The 19,867-nt window shown below is 35.8% G+C and overlaps 1 protein-coding gene across 1 annotated transcript in view; it reads left to right on the top strand.

The window, feature by feature from the left end:
- Positions 1-2,445: 2,445 nt before the first annotated feature.
- Positions 2,446-19,867, top strand: part of LOC136027523 (coatomer subunit gamma-2-like) — a gene marked incomplete in the record, with an annotated part of 39,610 nt that continues 22,188 nt past the window's right edge. Inside the window, 3 exon segments of the mRNA XM_065704872.1 lie at positions 2,446-2,572; positions 14,099-14,235; positions 17,858-18,085. Coding sequence (XP_065560944.1) covers positions 2,533-2,572; positions 14,099-14,235; positions 17,858-18,085 — 405 coding nt within the window.

Genomic DNA, 19,867 nt, shown 5'->3' with positions numbered 1-19,867 from the left:
GCTAATCATAAGACACAAATTTGCTTAGCTTACTAACCTGTTCTAATGGTACTTTAGACTCCATATTGAAAATTCTTTCAGTGGACATAATTGTTCCCTTGTTGATCACTATTCCAGTAGGCATGTTAAACAATCTGTTTACCATTTTTTATATTCTCACTCAAGGCAAGAGAAAGTTGTTACACAATCGTGCAAGTAACCGTTCATTGACTCCAATAGTTATATAGCCGGGTGTTTTCCTATGGCTAGGGGGAAGAGTCGTGAAACTGCCTGAATTCACTGGGGGAAGGATTCATAAAACCTGTAGAATTCACTGCAGGGAGGAGTAATAAAACTGTGTGGTCATTACGGGGAAGAGTCATAAAACCCGTAGAATTCACTAAGGCCAGGATTCATAAAACTTCAGTATCTATTGCATGCAGACGAAACGTGAAAATTGTTATGCAACTTAGCTATAGCCTGTATTCTGAGTTCATTTATCCTCCAAGTGCTTTAGGGTTGAATCATTTATAACAAACATTTAAGGTCAGAAAAATCGGTTGTGCAGGATTCCATTGCTCTTCCAAGTGCCTTAGAGCTAAATCCATTCCACTACTAACATTCAAGGTCATAGAAATTGATTGTACAAGAGTTCAACGATCCTCATCAGCACCTTAGAAGATAACCTTAACAACTGAGGGACTACTTGCTTTCTGTGAAAGGTGCTGTGCTTCCTGTAAGGCATAAAAATGGCTTCAAGGTAAGAAATTAAATTTTTATGCGATATATACACGTTTTCAAGGCCATAGCACATTTACGAACGCAACTTCCTATACCCTCCACAAGGCTCTGTGACGGAGAATGCTAGCAGAGAGAAAAAATAACACACAGAAGAGGAAAAGGAAAGGCAGCCATAGATGAGTTGATTTCCGTTAATCTTAATAAAAGGCAAAACATCCCAAAAACGTGAAGGTATCACAATAAAAATCTTGCCGTAAGGTTGAGTAGCCCTACTGCAGAGAACTCAAGCTTCCATGTGCAAAAATCTTGAATTTGTATTTTTTTTTTTGACAGAAGAAAGAATACAAATGTGTCTTAATTTGTTTTTTTTTCTAAGGGGTGATAATAACAAACCAATGGACCTAGAAGATTTGGAGATGGCTCATTTGTATGGCTATCAAAAGTTCTAGTACCCTTTTAAATGATGAAAGTTAAATGAAGGCAACTAGTATCCCCTCACAGGCCCTTTTTTCCCCAAAGTCATCCGATCAAAATTTCGAGATGGACATTTTGTTTCGTATGGCTTTGGCGAAAAAAGATCAAAAAATTAAATGGGTCGAAATAATGCAAAAGCAGTAAATTTTATAAGCGAATAACTTATTTTTTCTTAAAAATAGGTTTTACTTGCTTAGTTATACTTGAGCTGATTCCAGTAAATCACAAAAATGCAAAGCTAGCAAATTTTGTATTTTACTATACCCATTCAAAAAATTCACTTGGATTGTGGAACGGAAGGAGGAATACGATTAAAATTTTGGGCAGAAATGAAAAATTTATGGTTTTAAAATCCTGAAATTTGTGCTGAGACCAGACTAAATTTTGGACTCTCTGAGATTCTCAAAAAGTTTGAGCTTCTGCTACCCCATCCCCATTACCAAGTCCCTGTCTGTTGCAATGGAGATAGAAAGCTGAATCAACTTACATTTACATGCATTGTGGCATCCACTGTTCATGTCTTGTCCTATTCAAGTCCTTCAAACTGAGTGTAATTTACATGCTATGAAACATTTGGAAAAAATAATCACCTGTTGTCTTTCTTCCTCTTTCAAACGCTTCGTCTCTGATCCACTACACACAAAGAACATAAGCTGCTTCACTAGTGTGGCACACAATGGGTTGTAGCAAAGCTTGATTTTGTGACTACTGGGTTTTATTGAGAACAACAATGGGTATCACAAAATGTCGAAAACACAAATACGCAAGGTAGCGAATGCTGCCGTTGATTAAAAATCACAATTTAACAAAAAAACAATCTTGATCATACTTAGTGTTGTTGCTTGTGTCACATTTCTTCGAATTTACGTGTGTCAATATGTAGTACATCCATATGTAGTTATTAAAGACTTTAACGGACTTGTCTGTTTTAACAGATTTGAACCGTATGTTACTTGGGGTGGTTTGAACATATTTGCAACACTTGCGAGGAAAAATCAGCGGTGTGTTTTTGTTTCCGCTTCAAATTAGCTATTTTCCGCCAAATAGAAAACCGGCGTGGTGCCAGGGTCTAGAATCTTACTACTTGAAGCTTAAACAATTAAGGTAATAGTGTTAGTATCTGATAAAGTGTAAATTGCTACCAGTTACTAAACGTAAATCGAACTATCCCAATTGTTTCACATGATAGGTATGGACAAATTTAACATACTAAAGTTAGTCATGCTAATTTTTTCTCTAAGGAAATGGTGATTCTATTTTACTTTTTTCGGCAAGTCTGTTTCCTATCACTTTCATCAATCTACCAACAGTGCTGGGTAAAAAATCAAATAATTAAGGATGTTTAGCTCAAAAAGAGACAAGAAAGACGAAGAAGATTGTAAGTAAACATTCACTTGGTTAAAAAGGCATTTTACAACAAAAAGAGAGACATTTTTACATTTCTATGGTTTTGCTTGTTTTTGACAATTCATCAACAGCCCTTCCTCTTTAATGGTCTTGTATAGGCCTAGACTATTTAAAAAACTCTTGTACAAGGTAAAATTCTAGTTTAGATGCTTTTTGCTGTCTTGGAAAGGGGCTAGGTCATAAAAATAGAACTTTCAGGAATGGGTTCAAAGTGTGCTGTGAGAAGGTATTTTGAAGTATCTAGGCTACCTCCACTCCTTCCTCTAGATGGCCTTGACATTTGATAACCTTTACAAACCTTTTTTACAAAAATGAAAACTTGCAAAATCAATCTTCTGCTTAAAGTAGCCTACAGCAAAACTGTTTTCAGCTTCACAACATTGCACATTCCCAATTTATGAGGTAATAAATACATTTCCTAACTTTAGAAAAGATCCATTGAGATGGCTTAAAATTCTACTGAAATAACCAGAATTGCAGGTAAAATCCTAGTTTAGCTACTTTTTTGCTATCTTGGAAAGGGGTTAAGTTAGGAGAATCAAGCTTTCAGTAATGCTCAAATGCTCAGAATGCTGATTTTTTAACCCTACTTTCAGTAGGGTTAAAAACATACTCTGGGAAGGTGTTGCCAAGCTTCCATGATAACCTGCTTCTGATTTCTGAGTGTAAGAAATTCACCTACTTGACAGGTATTGAAATTTTGACAATCTATTGAAATTTGGACAAAACAATATTTTACCTACTTTGTGCTATCATGGAAAGAAGTTAGCCTATGTGAAGAAAATGAAACTTTCAGTAATGAATCCAGGGCCAAAAACATACTTTGGGAAAACATTACCAAGTTTCTATGTTAATCCTCTTTTGATTTTTAAGTCTTAAAAATTTGTCTACTTGACAGGTCTATGCTGTTGAAGTTTATTACAAAGTATCATTTTATGTTAATTTTCAGTTATCAGTTTCTTTTTATCATGTTTGAATTCTGAAAAATGCAATTCCTGTTAGGCTATTACCTTAATTTGCACTTCAGAGCAATAAGATACAATGGATCTGTGAGTGATGATGACTGACATCTGTTACTGATCTGGATCTTGTCAGCAGTATTTCCAGTTCCTACATGACCACTTGCTATCCAGTGACTTCTTGAAAGTTATAGGTGAGGTTGCTGACACTGTAGACTCAGAGAGGGAGTTCTAGTTGCTGACAATTCTTTCAGAGAAGAAGTTTTGACACATTCTTGTGTTCACATGGCATTTTGAGGCTATTTGAGTAGAATTTTCAGCTGTATCAATAGTTTTTTTTTTAAGTTTATCAAATGTATTTGCAGATCTTTGAAACCTCATAAATTTGGATAGAGCAAAGTGAAGCTGAAAACAGTTTTGTTTACTTCATTTGAGCAGAAGATTTATTATTAATTTATTTATTATTTTATTTTAAATAATTATTTATTATTAATTAAGGGTCATAACCCTCCATAGAGAGAAAGAGCAGAGGTTGTTACTTCAAAATACCTTCCTGGGACCTACTTTAGTCTGTAGACTCATCCCTGAAAGTTTCATTTCCATAACCTAACTCTTTTCCAAGATAGCAAAAAGTAACTATACTAGAATTCTACCCAAATTTGTCTTCTTGGCATGTTGACCTATTGGAATTTTGACAGAATAGCATCATACCTTGATTTTCAGTTTTTTTTTTCTCTGCTTTTAGTTCTGAAAATGCAATTTCTGTTATTTCACTAGAGTTTTAATCCATATCAGTGGTTGTTTGGTAAAATTCAAGTTTAGCAAGAGAAAATGGTTATGCTAAGATAACATCCCAGGATGTACTTCATCTGTACATCCATCCCTGTAATTTTCATATTCCTAACCTAGCCCCTTTCAAAGATAGCAAAAAGTAGCTTGTCTAGAATATTACCTACTATTCTTCAAGCCACTAAAATTCAAGTTTAGCAAGAGAAAATGGTTATGTTATTATAACATCCCAGGATGTACTTCATCTGTACATCCATCCCTGTAATTTTCATATTCTTAACCTAACCCCTTTCAAAGATAGCAAAAAGTAGCTTGTCTAGAATATTACCTACTATTCTCTATCCTGCCCCTGGTATAGAAATATAAAGTACAAATTATATATTTCCCATGTATTCTGCCAATGCATCTCCCTTGCTTCAACCCATGTAGCTTTAAATTGAACCCATTGTGACAAATAAGGACCAAAAAACAAGACTGAGGGGTGATAGAATACATAGGAAATATATAATGTAATTTGGGCTATATATTTGTGCATGGGGGGGGGGGTATGAGTGAAATGTATTATTTTTTATTCCTAAACTTACAGTGCAAAATATAATTAAATATCTGATTCCTGCACCAGAAAAATACCCCCTGAATAATATCTGTATACTTCTCAATTACTAATACTATATTTAAACAATAGGAAAAGTTCATAGCTCGCAGGTTCTCCCCTTGGAGACTTTGGGCAGTCAAGCCATCCTCAAAGACATAATTACTAGATTTTTTCACTATGCTAATTTGGGCAAAATGAGTACAGGAGGGGGCTAGCTGCCATCCAATATTTTTGGTCACTTAAAGGGGAACTAGAACTTTTGATTTCTGATCCAATGAGCCATCTCCCAATCTTCTATGATCACTGGTTTGATATAAGCATCCCAGGGGAAAAAACAAATAAACATGCATCTGTGATCTTTCTTCCAGTATAAAATACAAAATTCCACATTTTTGTACATAAGAGCTTGAAACCTCTACAGCAGACATTTGTAGAAAAAGCCAAGATTGTCCAATTGAGTGGGCATCAAATCAAGGTTAATTTTACCCTTTTGATTGCTGTTGTTACTGTCTCCCACTTATTAGTTTGGAGCAAGCACTAGTCGCCCTGTCTTCTTTTTGGATGTTTAATATCAGCTTGATCAGCTCCAGATCTTTGCAGGTTTTTAGACCCACAATTGGAGTTGTGTTGGACCTGACAATGTAGAATGCATTTGACTGTGTCTTTCCATCTTTGTATTGGCAGGTCAGGTGACTGATTCCTGCATAGGGGATAGCTGATCCACAGTAGCTTGTCAGTTTGTGGCTGCCTTTTATCAGGCTGGGTTTTATTGGCAATTTATTGTAATACTGGAGTGGTAGCATGTTCACCTGTGCTCCTGTGTTGATTTTGAATTTTGCACACATTTGCCCCTCAATGGATAATTTGGCAAATGCTTCATCTTCTCTAGTGTTGTTCTGTATTGTGTACATGAACACTTTGTCTGTGTTGTCTGTTGTTTCAGATTTTGCTTCACTGTCCTCCACAGTATGTACAGCTTTCTTTTCTGCACTTCTGCAAACCTTTGCAAAGTGGTTTGGCTTCCTGCATTTTGAGCAAGTCTTCCCTTTTGCTGGGTAAATATGGTTCTGTGAGTACATTCCACCACAGAAGTAGCATTCTGGTTTCTTGGACTTGGGGCGTGGCCAACTTTTGGCAATGGAATCGATTTTTTGCTTGGTTTCTCTGCCTTTGAAGGTTTTCAGCTGTGCTTGGATTGTTTCAAATGCTCTACAAATGGTTACTGTTTGGTTCAGGGATAGGGTGTCTCCTACCAAGAGGAGTTTCTCACGTATTTTGGGATTGGCCACTCTGCCCACTATCCTGTCTCTTGACATTTTGTCTTTGTCCACATAACTGCATGGTTTCACTTGGATTTTCAAATTGTTAATGTATTTGTCTATGCTCTCCTGCTTTTGGTCATGTTTTTGGAAGATGTATTGTTAGAAGACTTGATTTTTCTCTGGGGTGCATATTCTCTGAATTTTGTGAATTGTGTATCAATGTCTTCCTTTTCAGCATCAGTTAGGTCAAATGTGCTGAAAATTTCTCTCCCTTGTTCACCTGCCCAGATGAGAAGATATGCACATTGCTGTTTTGCTGTCTTTTGGGCAAGTGGTCCAATGAACATTAACTTAGCAGTATGGTTTTCAAACTTTGTCCATTTGGATTCTAGATTATCCAAGCTCCAGTTGATTCTAGGCGTTTCTGCATCCATTCCACTTCTGACACCATGTAGTGTTTGCATCAGATGGTGTGAAGTCTATTTATTCAAAACCCAAGCACCTATAAAATAACAACCATAAGCTGGGGTAAATAAACAATGCACACACCAAGCAATTTGTAAGCAAGCATTACTGCAACTATTTTCTGAATAGTGATGCCTGTGTTCTGAATTGTCACTTTTTCTGAATGGAAAAGGCTTGCAGCCAGCCCCTGCAAAATTTTTCAAAGGAGCTTGTGAACATTGGAATGTGTAACATCCATGTTGTACACATGAAAGGGTTCCAGAATTTGAAGAGGAATTATCCAACTATTTTGTCATCTTGAAGCATTTTTTTTTCTTAGCCTGCATAGTGTGAGGATTTTTTAGAATATTAGAAATAGAAAGGTGTCCCATGAAAAAGTTTCATTCAGCATGTCCCAGCAAGGTGGCTGACATTCAGCCTTGCTGTTTGCTTAGCAAATGATCAGTGGCTGACACTTGATCAAGAAGTCCCTTATCTCTTCTAATAGCCTTTTCTAAGCACTTAGGTGCCTGGGCCCCACAGAAAGGAAAAGAACTAGAGGCCTGTCAGATATAGCTGTGCTTGCTTGAGAAATCCATGTGGTGATGTTAGAAGTGAGTGGATATTACTGCAACCTGAGAACTCAGTAAAATTAACACCATCAAATGTCAACCATTACTGGCATTAAATCTTTTCAATAATGGATTCTTTTGGTGGTCAAAAGTGTATGCTTTTGTTGAAACCTGTAAAAGCTGTGCTGGTACTATTACACAATAGTACTGATGCAGAGAAGAGTTTTTTGAACTGAGGGAGACTTCTTCTATTGGAAAGACCCTTCATGCCAGAAAAAGTCCTAAGTGTGAAGCTGTGGGTGATTGATGAATTGATCATATGGAGGCAAATCAGAAAGATTTTATATTCCAAATGAATTGTAAACTTTGGCTAGGTCAGCCTGGTCAAAATACTAAGACAAAGTGGAGAGCAAGACAAAAGTACAAGCTGCTGAACACAGCATTCAGAGAAAGAAAAGGGGCTGAACCTAATTGATATTTTCAGCAAATAAAAGAGCTAGATGGACTTGAGGGAAAGAAATGATTGAAAGAAAAGCAGGCTGCTGAAAAACAAAAACGAGAAATTGTTAAATCCTTCTTGAAAGAGGCCACCGATTGCTTACAGAGAGCAGTGGCTTCAAACATCTCTGTTGACCAAACCTTGGTCAATTCCCTACTAGAGGGTGCTACCAAAATGCAAGAAAACAAGAAAAAACAAAACAGATGAAAAATAGTGGGCATCAAAGGACAAACAAAACAGGAAGTTGGACATGATAAGCAAGTTTACCAATCTCTCAAAGAAGTTGAAGCAAATGAGTTAACTTGCAAGTTGAATTGTTTTTACTTGTTTCTAGTCTTGAAGTTGTTGCTCTATTTTTGTTCTAAATAAATATTAATGAAAGTTTGAACAAAAAGAAACTGGAAAAACAAAGACAACTGCCCATCTCAAGGGATAATGAGTTCCTTCTGCAGCTCATGAATAAGTTGATTCTTAGGGTGACTTGGCCACCGTATTCATAAGCCATGGAGCGTTTTGAACATGACTGGCAGTAGAAATTCATTACCACTTTGGTCACTTTTTCCACCCCTAGAAGTCCCTTGACTGGTCATCAAGTCCCTTTTTAAATGAGCAGGAATCATTGCGAGCCTTGATATAAGAGCCCAAGCGCATTGGATCACCTTCTAGTTTATGAATAGGAATGGCATAGGCAGATTTCCATATGTGTTGACAGATTTCAGAGGAAAAAGACAGGTAGAAAAGCAATGACAAAGGTGCAGCTAATTTGGCACTGTAGGTCTTCAAGACAATATTAGGTATATTGTCACATCAAGACTGCAGAAAGCAAAAATCCTTAGGAGTGGAATAGAATTTGGCAAGAGCTTTGGCCATGGGTATTGGACAATAGTCTTATCACTAATTTTTAGGGAAGTGATTGAAGCTCCTTTAGATGATAGTGAGGCATCTTTGAAAACTCTTCATGGAGGCATTTGGAGCTTTGAAGCAAATTTCTATATGTATTGAACATGTGATTGGCAATTTGGCCAACTGTCTTATAGGCTTTTTTGAAATCAAGTATGTCCTTTTTGCTCTTAGAGAGTACCCATTGCTTGTGTGCCTTTTGTTTTGCTTGAATAGCTCTTTTGTAGTGGATATTCAACCAAGATTTGTCCTTGTTCATGCTCTGGTTCTACTGTGATGGAATGTAACTTGTAATACTGTCAACTATGGCCTGCTGGTACCTTTTTGCAGCTTTTTTGAGATTTGTCACTTGTACTTTAGGAGGGGAAGAATGCAAAGATTTCCATGTGCAATGACAGCTGTGTGGTTTGCTTGTGAAGGCATGAGTATCAACCTTCAATGAACCTGGCAATCCAAAAGAAATAGATCAAGACAAGATGATCTGTTTAGGTCATTATAGGTATCAAATTAAACCAGTTGTTCAAGCCCATTTAGAAGAGAAAAGTCATAGAAGTCTGGCATCTTGTTATCTGTGTTTTTGCTATGGTGCCATTTGCTATAATGGATGTTGAATTCTCCATGAAGGATGATGGCAGACTTGGGGTATTTATCCCAAATGAAATCAAAGGAAGTTTTAAGGTAACTACTGATCTGGAAGCTGGGGTGTCATATATAGTCCCACTGATATCATACTTATTTAAGAGGGTCGCTTTATCCTACAGATTTATCCTTATCCTTAACCTGATTTATTTCAATACTTCAGTTACTGTGGGCTTTAGTTCATTCTTTAATATATTTTTTTTCTGGTATTTAGCCTCCTGTCTAGATACCATCAAAATTGAAAAGTTATGCTGTGAAGATGGTATGACCTAATGCTAACTTCTGGTTAATAAATAGAATTTATTTTTGAATTTTCAGGCATTTTTGTAGTTCTGATTCAAAAAGTAGATACAACACTTTTGATTCAAAAGTAGCCTTTGGATTTTTCTTGAAATAGTAAAAGAAAAACCAAATGCAATCAGGCAGTGAAGCCAATCAAATATGACACCATACCCCAGAGAAACAACTCAAACTTGACCTTGTGAATTCGAGTGACTATACTTCCTTTTTCCCTGGGGCACGTTCTTTGCTAGAATTGTTCTTTACCAGAAATTGTTCTCTGCTAGAAACTGTTCTCTGCTTTTTTTTTTTTTTTTTTTTTACCAGATTTGTTGTTTGTTCTATGCAAGAGGACCAGTAACACAAGTTTGTGAAATAAGTTGAAGCTTCAAACACTCTTTTCTTTTTTTTACTAAAAAAAAACCTATTTTCTTTTCTATTTACTTTTTCTTTTCTTTCTTTTTTTTCTTTTTCTTTTTTTTCTTTCTTTTTTTTCCTTTTTTTCTTTCTTTTCTATTTACTATTTTCTTTTCTATTTTCAAAAAGAAACCTATTTTCTTTTTTTTACTCAAGCTAGATAAAAGATTATTAGGACAGGTATCAAGACATAACTGAGAACTTTCAATTTTTCCACTTTTTTCTCATAATCCATCTTGGGCCTTAATGAAAAGTTAGCAGCTATTCCAAAAGCCTGATCTTCAATTGTGTTGTATGACTGATTTTGACATTTCTAATGGTAATGTCTTAAGTTTTTTATGATCTTGGCAACATAATAGTTGTCAACCATTTCTTTGAATAATATCTTGTCAAAAGATAAGTGTGTTGCATTATCATGCATATGATGATTTATTTTAATATTTCAGTTATTATGGGCTAGAGTTTGTTCTTTACTACAAAAACTCACAGAAAAAGGCCTATGGCTTTTCTTAGCTGGAATAGTAAAAGACAAACTACAGGGAATTAGGAAGCAAAGTAAGTTAAATATGACACCATAACCCAAGGAAACAACTTTCCAAAAGATTTTACGATTTAAAAAATATATATTATTTTAAATATATAGTTTTTTTTATTTACAAAAGGCTGTAGATGTGGCAATTATCTTTAAAAAGAAACAATGCCCTGCTTGCTCCTTCAAGCCAAGAGACTGTAAGTCTCCTCTTAAGTGTTTTTGACAAAGTGGTTCTGATAATATTCTTTTTGGTTTGATCTGATAATATTTTTGGGATTTTGGACTAGTTTTTCTGGTTACTATAGGACGTATTCATCTCTTACTAGGTTGTAGTTACTGCTACACCGACAACAATAGGGCATTTTCATATTCTCTTTCACTAGATTTTTTTTTTTAAAAAAAACACGTTTTTCTTACACTTACTATTAAAGCAAAAAAAGAAAAAAATACTGGTCAAACAATCCAATTTCTAGAAGATATGATATGCATTTTGTGGTGGATTTATCTATTGAAGTGGTCAGTAACTGTCTGACTGCTGGCTATCTTACCTTGGACTTTTGTTAGAAAGAAGAGGTTCTAAGTTGAAGGATTGTTTTAAAAACAGTACATGCTTGATATATGGATGTTAATATAATATTAGTCAAACTACTACTTATAAAATGCTGCATTTTTTTATACTTTTGTTACAGTTTACATACTTTTTTTTTTACTTTAAAGCATCAACACTTCTGATGAATCTTGATTCATTAATATTACACTTTCAAACATTCGTTTTTTTTTACATCCTACTAAGAATTGGGCTTTGCTGTGTTGTGTCTATTCCTGAGTAGTAATATAATTATTTACATTAAATTGTACTTGTGAGCAAGATAAGTTGCTAGGGACCTCCACTAGACTTCCTGCTGTTGATGTGGCTATGGCAAATTTTGATGCCATTCCAGTTGTGCCTCCATTCAGCTTTTTGATGTGACTGTTGTCTGCTGTTGATGTGGCTATGACAAATTTGTATGTCGTTCCAGTTGTACCTCTATTCAGCCTTTTGATGTGGCTGTTGTTTGCTGTTGATGTGGCTATGACAAATTTGGATGTCATTTCAGTCATGCCTCCATTCAGCTTTTGTTATGGCCGTTGTCTGCTGTTTATGTGGCTATGACAAGTTTGGATGTCATTTCAGTCATGCCTCCATTCAGCTTTTGTTATGGCTGTAGTCTGCTGTTGATGTGGCTATGACAAATTTGGATGTCATTCCAGTTGTGCCTCCATTCAGTTTTTTTTTCAATCCTTTTCAACACCTGCCTTAAATGAGGGTAGGTTTTTGGGCTAGATAATCAGCTCTAAATGGCTGTTTTTAGAGGATGGAAAATAAAAAAAAATTGTTTTTGCCTCACCCAACTTTGTTGGAGATTCAGCTTTTTGCTGTTGCTGGCCAAAGGATGGACTCATAACATTGAAGTTTAATAGTTTGTGAGTCAAGATCACTTCACCTTTTTTATGGCATTTGATATCTACCAAGTGACATATAGCAATCGCAAATTCTGTTGGTCTGTCAGTCAGTCCTGGTTTTGCTATTTTAGGCACTTGCAGATAAGCTAGGACAATGAAACTTGGCAGGCGTATCAGGGACCAGACCAGATTAAATTAGAAATTGTTGTATCCCTGATTCGACCATCTGAGGGGGGGGAGTGGGAGGACGGTTAATTCGGAAAAATTAGAAAAAATGAGGTATTTTAAATTATGAACAGGTGATCAGATTTTAATGAAATTTGATCTTTGGAAGGATATCGTGTCTCAGAGCTCTTATTTTAAATCCAGACGGATCCGGTGACATTAGGGGGGGGGGGGGTTGGACAGGAAACCTAAAACCTCTGAAAACGCTTAGAGTGGAGGGATCGGGATGAAACTTGGTGGGATAAATAAGCACAAGTCCTGGATACGTGATTGACATAACCGGAATGGATCAGTTCTCTTTGAGGGATTTGGGGGAGGGTTAATTCTGAAAAATTAGAAAAATGAGGTATTTTTAAGTTGCAAAGGAGTGATCGATCTTAATGAAATTCCACAGTTAGAAGGACCTCGTAAATCAGATGTCTTATTTTAAATCCCAACCGGATCCAGTGTTGTTGGGGGGGGGGGGGATTGGAAATGGCTTAGAGTGGAGATATCAGGATGAAACTTGGTGGGAAGAATAAGCACAAGTCTAAGATACGTGACTGACATAACCAGACCGAATCCGTTCTCTTCGTGGGAATTGGGGGGGGGGGGGTGTCATTTGGAAAAATTAGAAAAAATTAGGTATTTGTAACTTACGAACGGGTAATAAGATCTTAATGAAATTTGATATTAGAAGGACCTTGTGCTTAAGAGCTCTTATTTTAAATCCCGACCAGGTCTGGTGACATTGGGAGAGTTGGAGGGGGAAACCAGAAATCTTGGAAAACGTGAAAATTGAGGTATCTTTATCTTATGAATGGGCGATTAGATCATGGTGAAACTTGATATATAGAAAGATTTTATGTCTCAGATGCTCCATTTTCAATTTGAATCGGAGTAGGGGACATACGGGGTTTGAGGGGGAAAAGGAATTTTGGAAATAGGAAATCTTGAAAAACGCTTAGATTGGAGGGGTCGGGATGAAACTATATGGGAAGAATAAGCACAAGTTATAGATGTGTGATTGACATAATTGGAACGGATCCGTTTTCTTTGGGGGGTCTGGGGTGGGCGGGTGTTAATTTGGAAAATTAGAAAAATTGAGGAATTTTTAACTTAAGAACGGGTGACCAGATCTTAATAAATTTAATATTTAGAAGGAACTCTTGTATCAGAGGTCTCTCGACCAGATCTGTTGACATTGGGAGGGAGGGTTGGAGGGGAAACCAGAAATCTTGGAAAACGCTTAGAGTGGAGAGATCGGGATGAAACTTGGTGGGTAGAATAAGCAAATGTCGTAGTTTTGTGATTGACGTAACCGGACTGGATACGCTCTCTTTGGGGGAGTTAGGGGGCGGGGTTCAGTGCTTTGGCGAGTTTGGTGCTTCTGGACATGCTAGGACGATTAAAATTGGTAGGCGTGTCAGGGTGCTGACAAATTGACCTGATTAAGTCGTTTGCCCCGATCTGACCATTTGGGGGGCTGAAGGGAGAGGAAAAATTAGAAAAAATGAAGTATTTTAACTTACGAGTGGGGGATCGGATCTTAATGAATTTTGATATTCAGACTCAGAGATTCGGATCTCATGACTATTTTAAATCCCGACCGGCATTAAGCCTCTGATTTTCCTTTTAAACCAATCTATGGATTCTTAGAATTTTGCTAAAGCTTATGCCATATGAGCTCTTGGCTCTTCCGACCTTGTCACAAGTGCCATATGAGCTATTAGCTCTTGTTCTTCTTTGGATATGAAAGCTGGTAATTCCCAAAATTTAAGGTGGCCTTTGTATGGTGCTCTTGGAGGCTGATGAAAAGCTTAGTAACCCTCTACTTAACACTTTCTGGGGTTTTGATGTCCAACTTTGTTGGGACAAGGCAATAATGTTAGCCTATTCCTATGTTCGTGTATCTTTACTGTTCTTGTGCAAATATTGTTCTAATTTCTTTTATTCATTTCAGTGGAAGGCGGAAATCCCTTTGGAAATTTGGATAAAAGCACGTTTTTACTTGAAGCATCGTCTCTATTCAATGAGACATCACTAAATACAAGAAAGTGCACTTTTTGTCTTGGAAAGATTCTAGTCCTTTTAAACCAGGTTAGTTAATTAGAAAATTCACTTAATTATTAATTTTGTATTACTATGGATACTATTTCATTGAAAAAAAAACTACATTAAACTTAATTGCAAACAAGTTAACATGGGCTGCCTATCTCCTCCCCCTGGGGCCATCTGTGAAGGTGTTTGTTATGCCCTCATTTGGTCGCCAAGACATTCTGCAAAGGATTTGCAATCTCTACTCCAAAACTAAATACAAATTAAGTAATAAAATTAATGCTTTTGGAATCGGAAGAAAACAAGAATTCAATTATGTAAATGAAGTTGAAGGACAAAAGAGATAAATATAACACAACAGGTTATTTGATCATTCCAAAAATGTATTCATGGAGGTAGGTCAATTTACTACTAATTGACCTACCTTGAGGTGGCCAGTCTTGAATAATTTTAGAAATAACCCTATTTCTGACAATTAATAGTGGTGTTTTCTTTTGCTATAGCAATCAGGAAAGTTATTTTTTTTAGAATACAATGATGATAAATTTGATTTTATAATTTTCTGCTGCTTTTTCATACCTGCTCTGCGTTTTTAAACTTTTCATCTGCTAAGTGCTAAAACTGCATAGCTGTATACAAAGGTCTTGTTGATAAAATTTTGTTTTTTAAGATGTGTATGGTTGCGTTAATTTCCACTTAACAATTTAAAAAATTAAATTTAATTTTACTATCTTTGGTAATGCAATCAATTCTTATTACTAAGTATTTTTTTATGATTCCATTTTAGGATGCCTACTTTTCTTTGGTCACAGATGGATAATAAAGAAGCATGTTTATCTGTAAACGTATAATCCGCAAAATATAAATAACCATCTTAACTTTTCTTTCATTATGAGGAGCAGGATTTAATTATATTTTTTACAGCTAAATGGAAAGCAGGTCGTCTGCAGTCGGGGTTGTAGGATGTCCTAAAGGAAGGTTTAAGGGAAGTGGGAACTTCTTGAGAGTATGTAAAGATGCTTTGAGTAAATTAGGATTGAAGAGAAGCATGTGTGACTGTGTTAGCCTCCAGCGGACAGGTGCTGAGGTGAATTAGTAGTAGTAGCTATTATTTGATATACAGACAACCAAACAAGTACTTGACATTATCCTTAGACAATTCAACTGCAAAATATTGTATATCATCTTTGGTCTCAAAGCTGACAATGACAGATTGCTTCTTGGCCATTGTATCCTATTTTTACGTTTTCACTGTATCTACCATTCTTTGTTATCTAAGTTAACCAAGCCATCGACTCAGAAATAATTGACTAACCAACGTCAACTTGTCTTACTCAGTCATTCAAATTATCTGTGCTATCTAATTCTTTGAGAATTTTTACTGGTCTACCTAATATTATTGCCTTTCATAGTCTTTGCTGTTTTCTCAGGACAGAGTACAACAAAATAATTGCTTAAATAGAGATAAGAATCAACTTTTTTTCATTCAAGATTACTAAACTAGCTTCCAACCTTACTAGCCACAATATCATCCTTGTATATAACAGCAATTGCTCTACCTTAATTGCCTTTGGGGCAAAATTAAGGTATATACTGGATCTGTTTGGTCAATGTCAATGCCGAAAGTAGTTTCATCACTGTGTTAGAGTCCAGTGGCTCACCATGAGGAGGTTTTGTCTGGGAAATACAGTTTGAGTCAGCTTAGTGGCAACAAGATAGATATCATTCGCCTGTGGTTTAAAGATGATACCACTGCACAACAGTAACTTTTTATAGAGTATGCAAGGTCGTGGAGTATTGCAAGCAGCACATCCTCCCAGAAAGACATATGAGAAAATCGGCATTGATGGATGGTTCAGTATGATGGAAAGTCACACTCATGTTTTCATGATGTATCATCCCATATCTTATCAAATCTTGATTTGAAGGAGGCAGATGCAGGTGGAGTCACCATATCAACTTGAAGGCCATTTCAGTCATTGACGCCATGCTTGGAGAGGAAATGTTGCCACATTCATGTACAGGAAGTTTTAACTCTTTTTGCAAGTACTTCCTGTGTGGTGCTCACTTGAATGTTTGGTAAAAAGGAAGTTGTTTCGTCATTTACTGTACTTATGGACCAGCATCATGTAACAACGGAGGTCTCTGAAGATGTGTGGTGGCAGCTGGAAGTGTGGCGGTATCTCTTGTTGTATGGGAGATCTTTTAGGTAGGCTATGTACTTTGTGAGGCTTCTCTGAACTTCTTTGATTAGTCTAGTATCATTCCTGTAGGAAATAGAGGTAAAGCCCTTGACAAAATTCAAACAGATTTGATTATACCCTTATAAATGCTTAAAATGAATATATGAGAGTGGTTAGCTATATCGCTTTTGAGGAGACCAATGGTTGTAATCGCTTGTTATCAATGGCTATGGAAATTCAGTTGCTAATTTATCAAAATCCCTTAGATCTCTTTCTTTGGGGACTTGTCTTTAGTATTGAATTCTACTGTCAATTGAGATCTGACCTGATGTTCAAGTGATTGAGATTGTTATTGCCAGAGTGAAGGAAACGTGGTAAGAGAGGTAATACTGTAGCATACCTTACCTCCCTTACTCTTATTTATCACAGTTAGGGCTATTTTTGTGCCTAATTTAAGTATAGCTAATTTATTTTTTTATGCTCCCAGTTACAAATATAAGGGATAACCATTTTGCAATATCTGAACATCGGAAGTAAATTGTATTCTTAAGTGAATTTTATCATGAGCCTGAATTTCTCAGAAGATTCCGGTTATGCATCCAGTAACATATGGAACACATAAACAACTTTAAATGTGTCTGAACTGAGATCTATCTATCTATCTTGATATCTATTTGTAATATCTTACAAATGTATTTTTTTTTTGTTGTAAAAATGTTGTTTTTTTTTTCAGTTATGGTAAGCCTAATTCAAACTTGCATGAAAGTTTATCACAAGTTTAATATTTTTGTGTACAGAAATGGCTATGAGTAGTTTTAATTTGAACTTGATAGAACAACATATTCTTCATATAAGTTTCGAGTTCTCAGAACCAAAGTCTTCCTGTTTATACGGATGTAATTACAATAAAAAAACATCATCATCACAGATAGTTAAACGTCAGAGATAGATGACAAATGTCATTTATCTTGACAAATCTTTTGCAAATAAACATGTCACTTTCAGGATATTGAATAAAATCCTTTTTTGGATTCTTTGGTTGTAACACTACAAGCATGGATCAAGTTTCAATAATATCTCAAAGGGCATCAGATTTATCAAGTCTTTCTAGAGATAGGTATAGTTTGGCAATACTAGCTGCATAATAAAGGAATCTTCCCTGAAATGCGTTCAAGGGTTACCTCGGAAAGGGAATAATTCTGGGCCTGAAAATATCTTGAAGTAACATACTTCAACGTGTAGGGATAATCTTTATTTTCCTGCTAAAGGTTGTACATAGGTATACCCACGTAGGTAATATCAAATGCCTTTCCATGACGATAAATAACAGTTCGAATAGAGATCAATCATTTTATTAGACAGTTGAAAAAACAGTAAAAAAAAAGCATGCTGGATATTTCGATCACATGTACACTGATCATCATCAGCAGAAAACTGTTATTTATAGATATACCCACGGTTACGTTTTACTACTTTTTCAGGGTGAATCTATGAGCAGAGCAGAAGCAACCAAAGCGTTCTTTGCTATTACAAAGCTTTCACAGTCAAGAGATGTAAATTTAAGAAGAATGATGTATTTGGCCATCAAAGAACTGTCACAGAAAGCAGATGATGTGATTATGGCCACTCAAACTCTTATCAAAGACGTGACTGGAAAAGATGACAACTGCAAAGCCCCCGCTTTGAGAGCTCTTCTGGCTGTAATTGATGTAAGATTTTTACTTCTACTTTTTGTGTTAATTGAGTTGAATGTATTAAAAAATTAAGAATAAGTAAGTTGCAGCGCTCCTTGCAATTCTAGCTCCCTGGGAGCCTGAAGAGCACAGCAGGAAATGGCAAAATTTTTCTTTCTTTCATTTTTTTAGAGTGGGTTTCAGTCAAAAAATGATTCCAGAGAGAATTTCAGTAGTGTTGTTTTGTACCAGGAAATAGTGGAGCTGAAGCTATCGAGTGATGTCAAAATTGTTCTCTTATACTGAAACTTAAATCTTTTAGGATTGGAGAACATTAACCTGCAAAAATTTTAAGAGGGACATAAACCGTAAAATAGCCAATTCGTAGTTTTTTTTTACAATTTACCATAAACTGTGAAGTAGCCGATTTGCAATTTTATGACGTGGAGAGATTGGTGAACTAGAGTCGAGGGCACTAGTGAACAGAAAAAAAGTGAAGAAGGTAAAAAACAGAAGCTTAAGCTTAAAAAAAACTGCATGAAAGATTTTTAATCACTCTTTCACACAAAGAGCGAAAACATGCTCTGGGCTATACCTCCTAATGCTTCGATGATACATTCCCAGTCTCATAGTTGTTAGACTTTTAATTTGATAACGATTAATGTAGAATTTGTGTCTTTCGTCAAATAGAAAGTCAACAGAAAAAGTCGGCCTCTCATAATTCAATGTTGCTGGATGTCATGGATGCTATCCATTTTATTACCTGTTAAAATAATGGTCTTTCTCCTTTTATACAAAGTCGCTTTTCATTACTCTCCAAATGCATTGATTTTTAATTGCTTATATCTATTGAGGTAATTTGGCTTGTTGCATTAAAGTTCTCTTTGAGCATTTCGTAAGTATGAGTCATAAGGCTGTCTTAATCCTCTGGATGTTGGGGAATTTACTTTCAAAAGCTCGAAGGCGCGACTTTATTTTGTTTCCCCTAAATGTGTTTTTCTGTTCAGTTTAAGTTCGGAGATTTTTTGCCTTGTTTGTGTTCTTGCAATATTTTTTTTTCTTGTATTACGAGTTATTATTTCATAACCCGGGAAAGGTCGAAGGTTGTCAGAACTGAGTGTGCTAACTTGATTGAAAATATTTCCCAGAAGAAAGGAACAATATTGTAGTGATGGTTTTTGTGTTGACATATAGCCAGGCAATTATAGGCTAAAGATGTTAGCCAAGAAGACGTAGATTTTAACGAGTTCATAGCTACCGTATTAAACAGGACTTCTTTTACTGTGGTTCTTAGAGTTTTTTTTATGGTAATATATGTTGGAGTTTGGTAACGACAATACCAATATTGGTTGCAGTGGTCTCCACACACACAATGAATGTCAAAAACCCACCCCGAAAGAATGAAATTTGTCGTGTTTTTTCGGTTTTTGAGTTTTTATGTTGAAATTATTTGCTGATGGTTGTAATTGTTATAAGATATATTTAATTGTGAGTAACTCGATCTTATCAACTTAAACAACAAGGTTTCAAAAGCTTTTGAATGCGTGAATTTGAAAATGCTTTTTGATTAATTCAATATCCCTATCCTGAAAGTTTGAACTTAAGGCGCTAACTAACTAAAATCTTTCTTTTATTGTCTTTGAAATTTTAATTACAGTTTTCATTATTAATCACTGAGCTTGAAAATCAGAAACTAAACGAGAAATCGTCATTTTGGATCAAATACGTGTCTAGTAATAAAATTGATTTGCTAATGTGCCTTCAGCAACCTAAAGTGGCGTTGTTGTTATCAAATACTATGACGAAAAAAACTCGAAG

This window comes from Artemia franciscana, chromosome 5, assembly GCF_032884065.1.
Source record: "Artemia franciscana chromosome 5, ASM3288406v1, whole genome shotgun sequence".
Classification (NCBI taxonomy): Eukaryota; Metazoa; Arthropoda; class Branchiopoda; order Anostraca; family Artemiidae; genus Artemia; species Artemia franciscana.
This window is presented reverse-complemented; position numbering and strand designations above follow the sequence as displayed.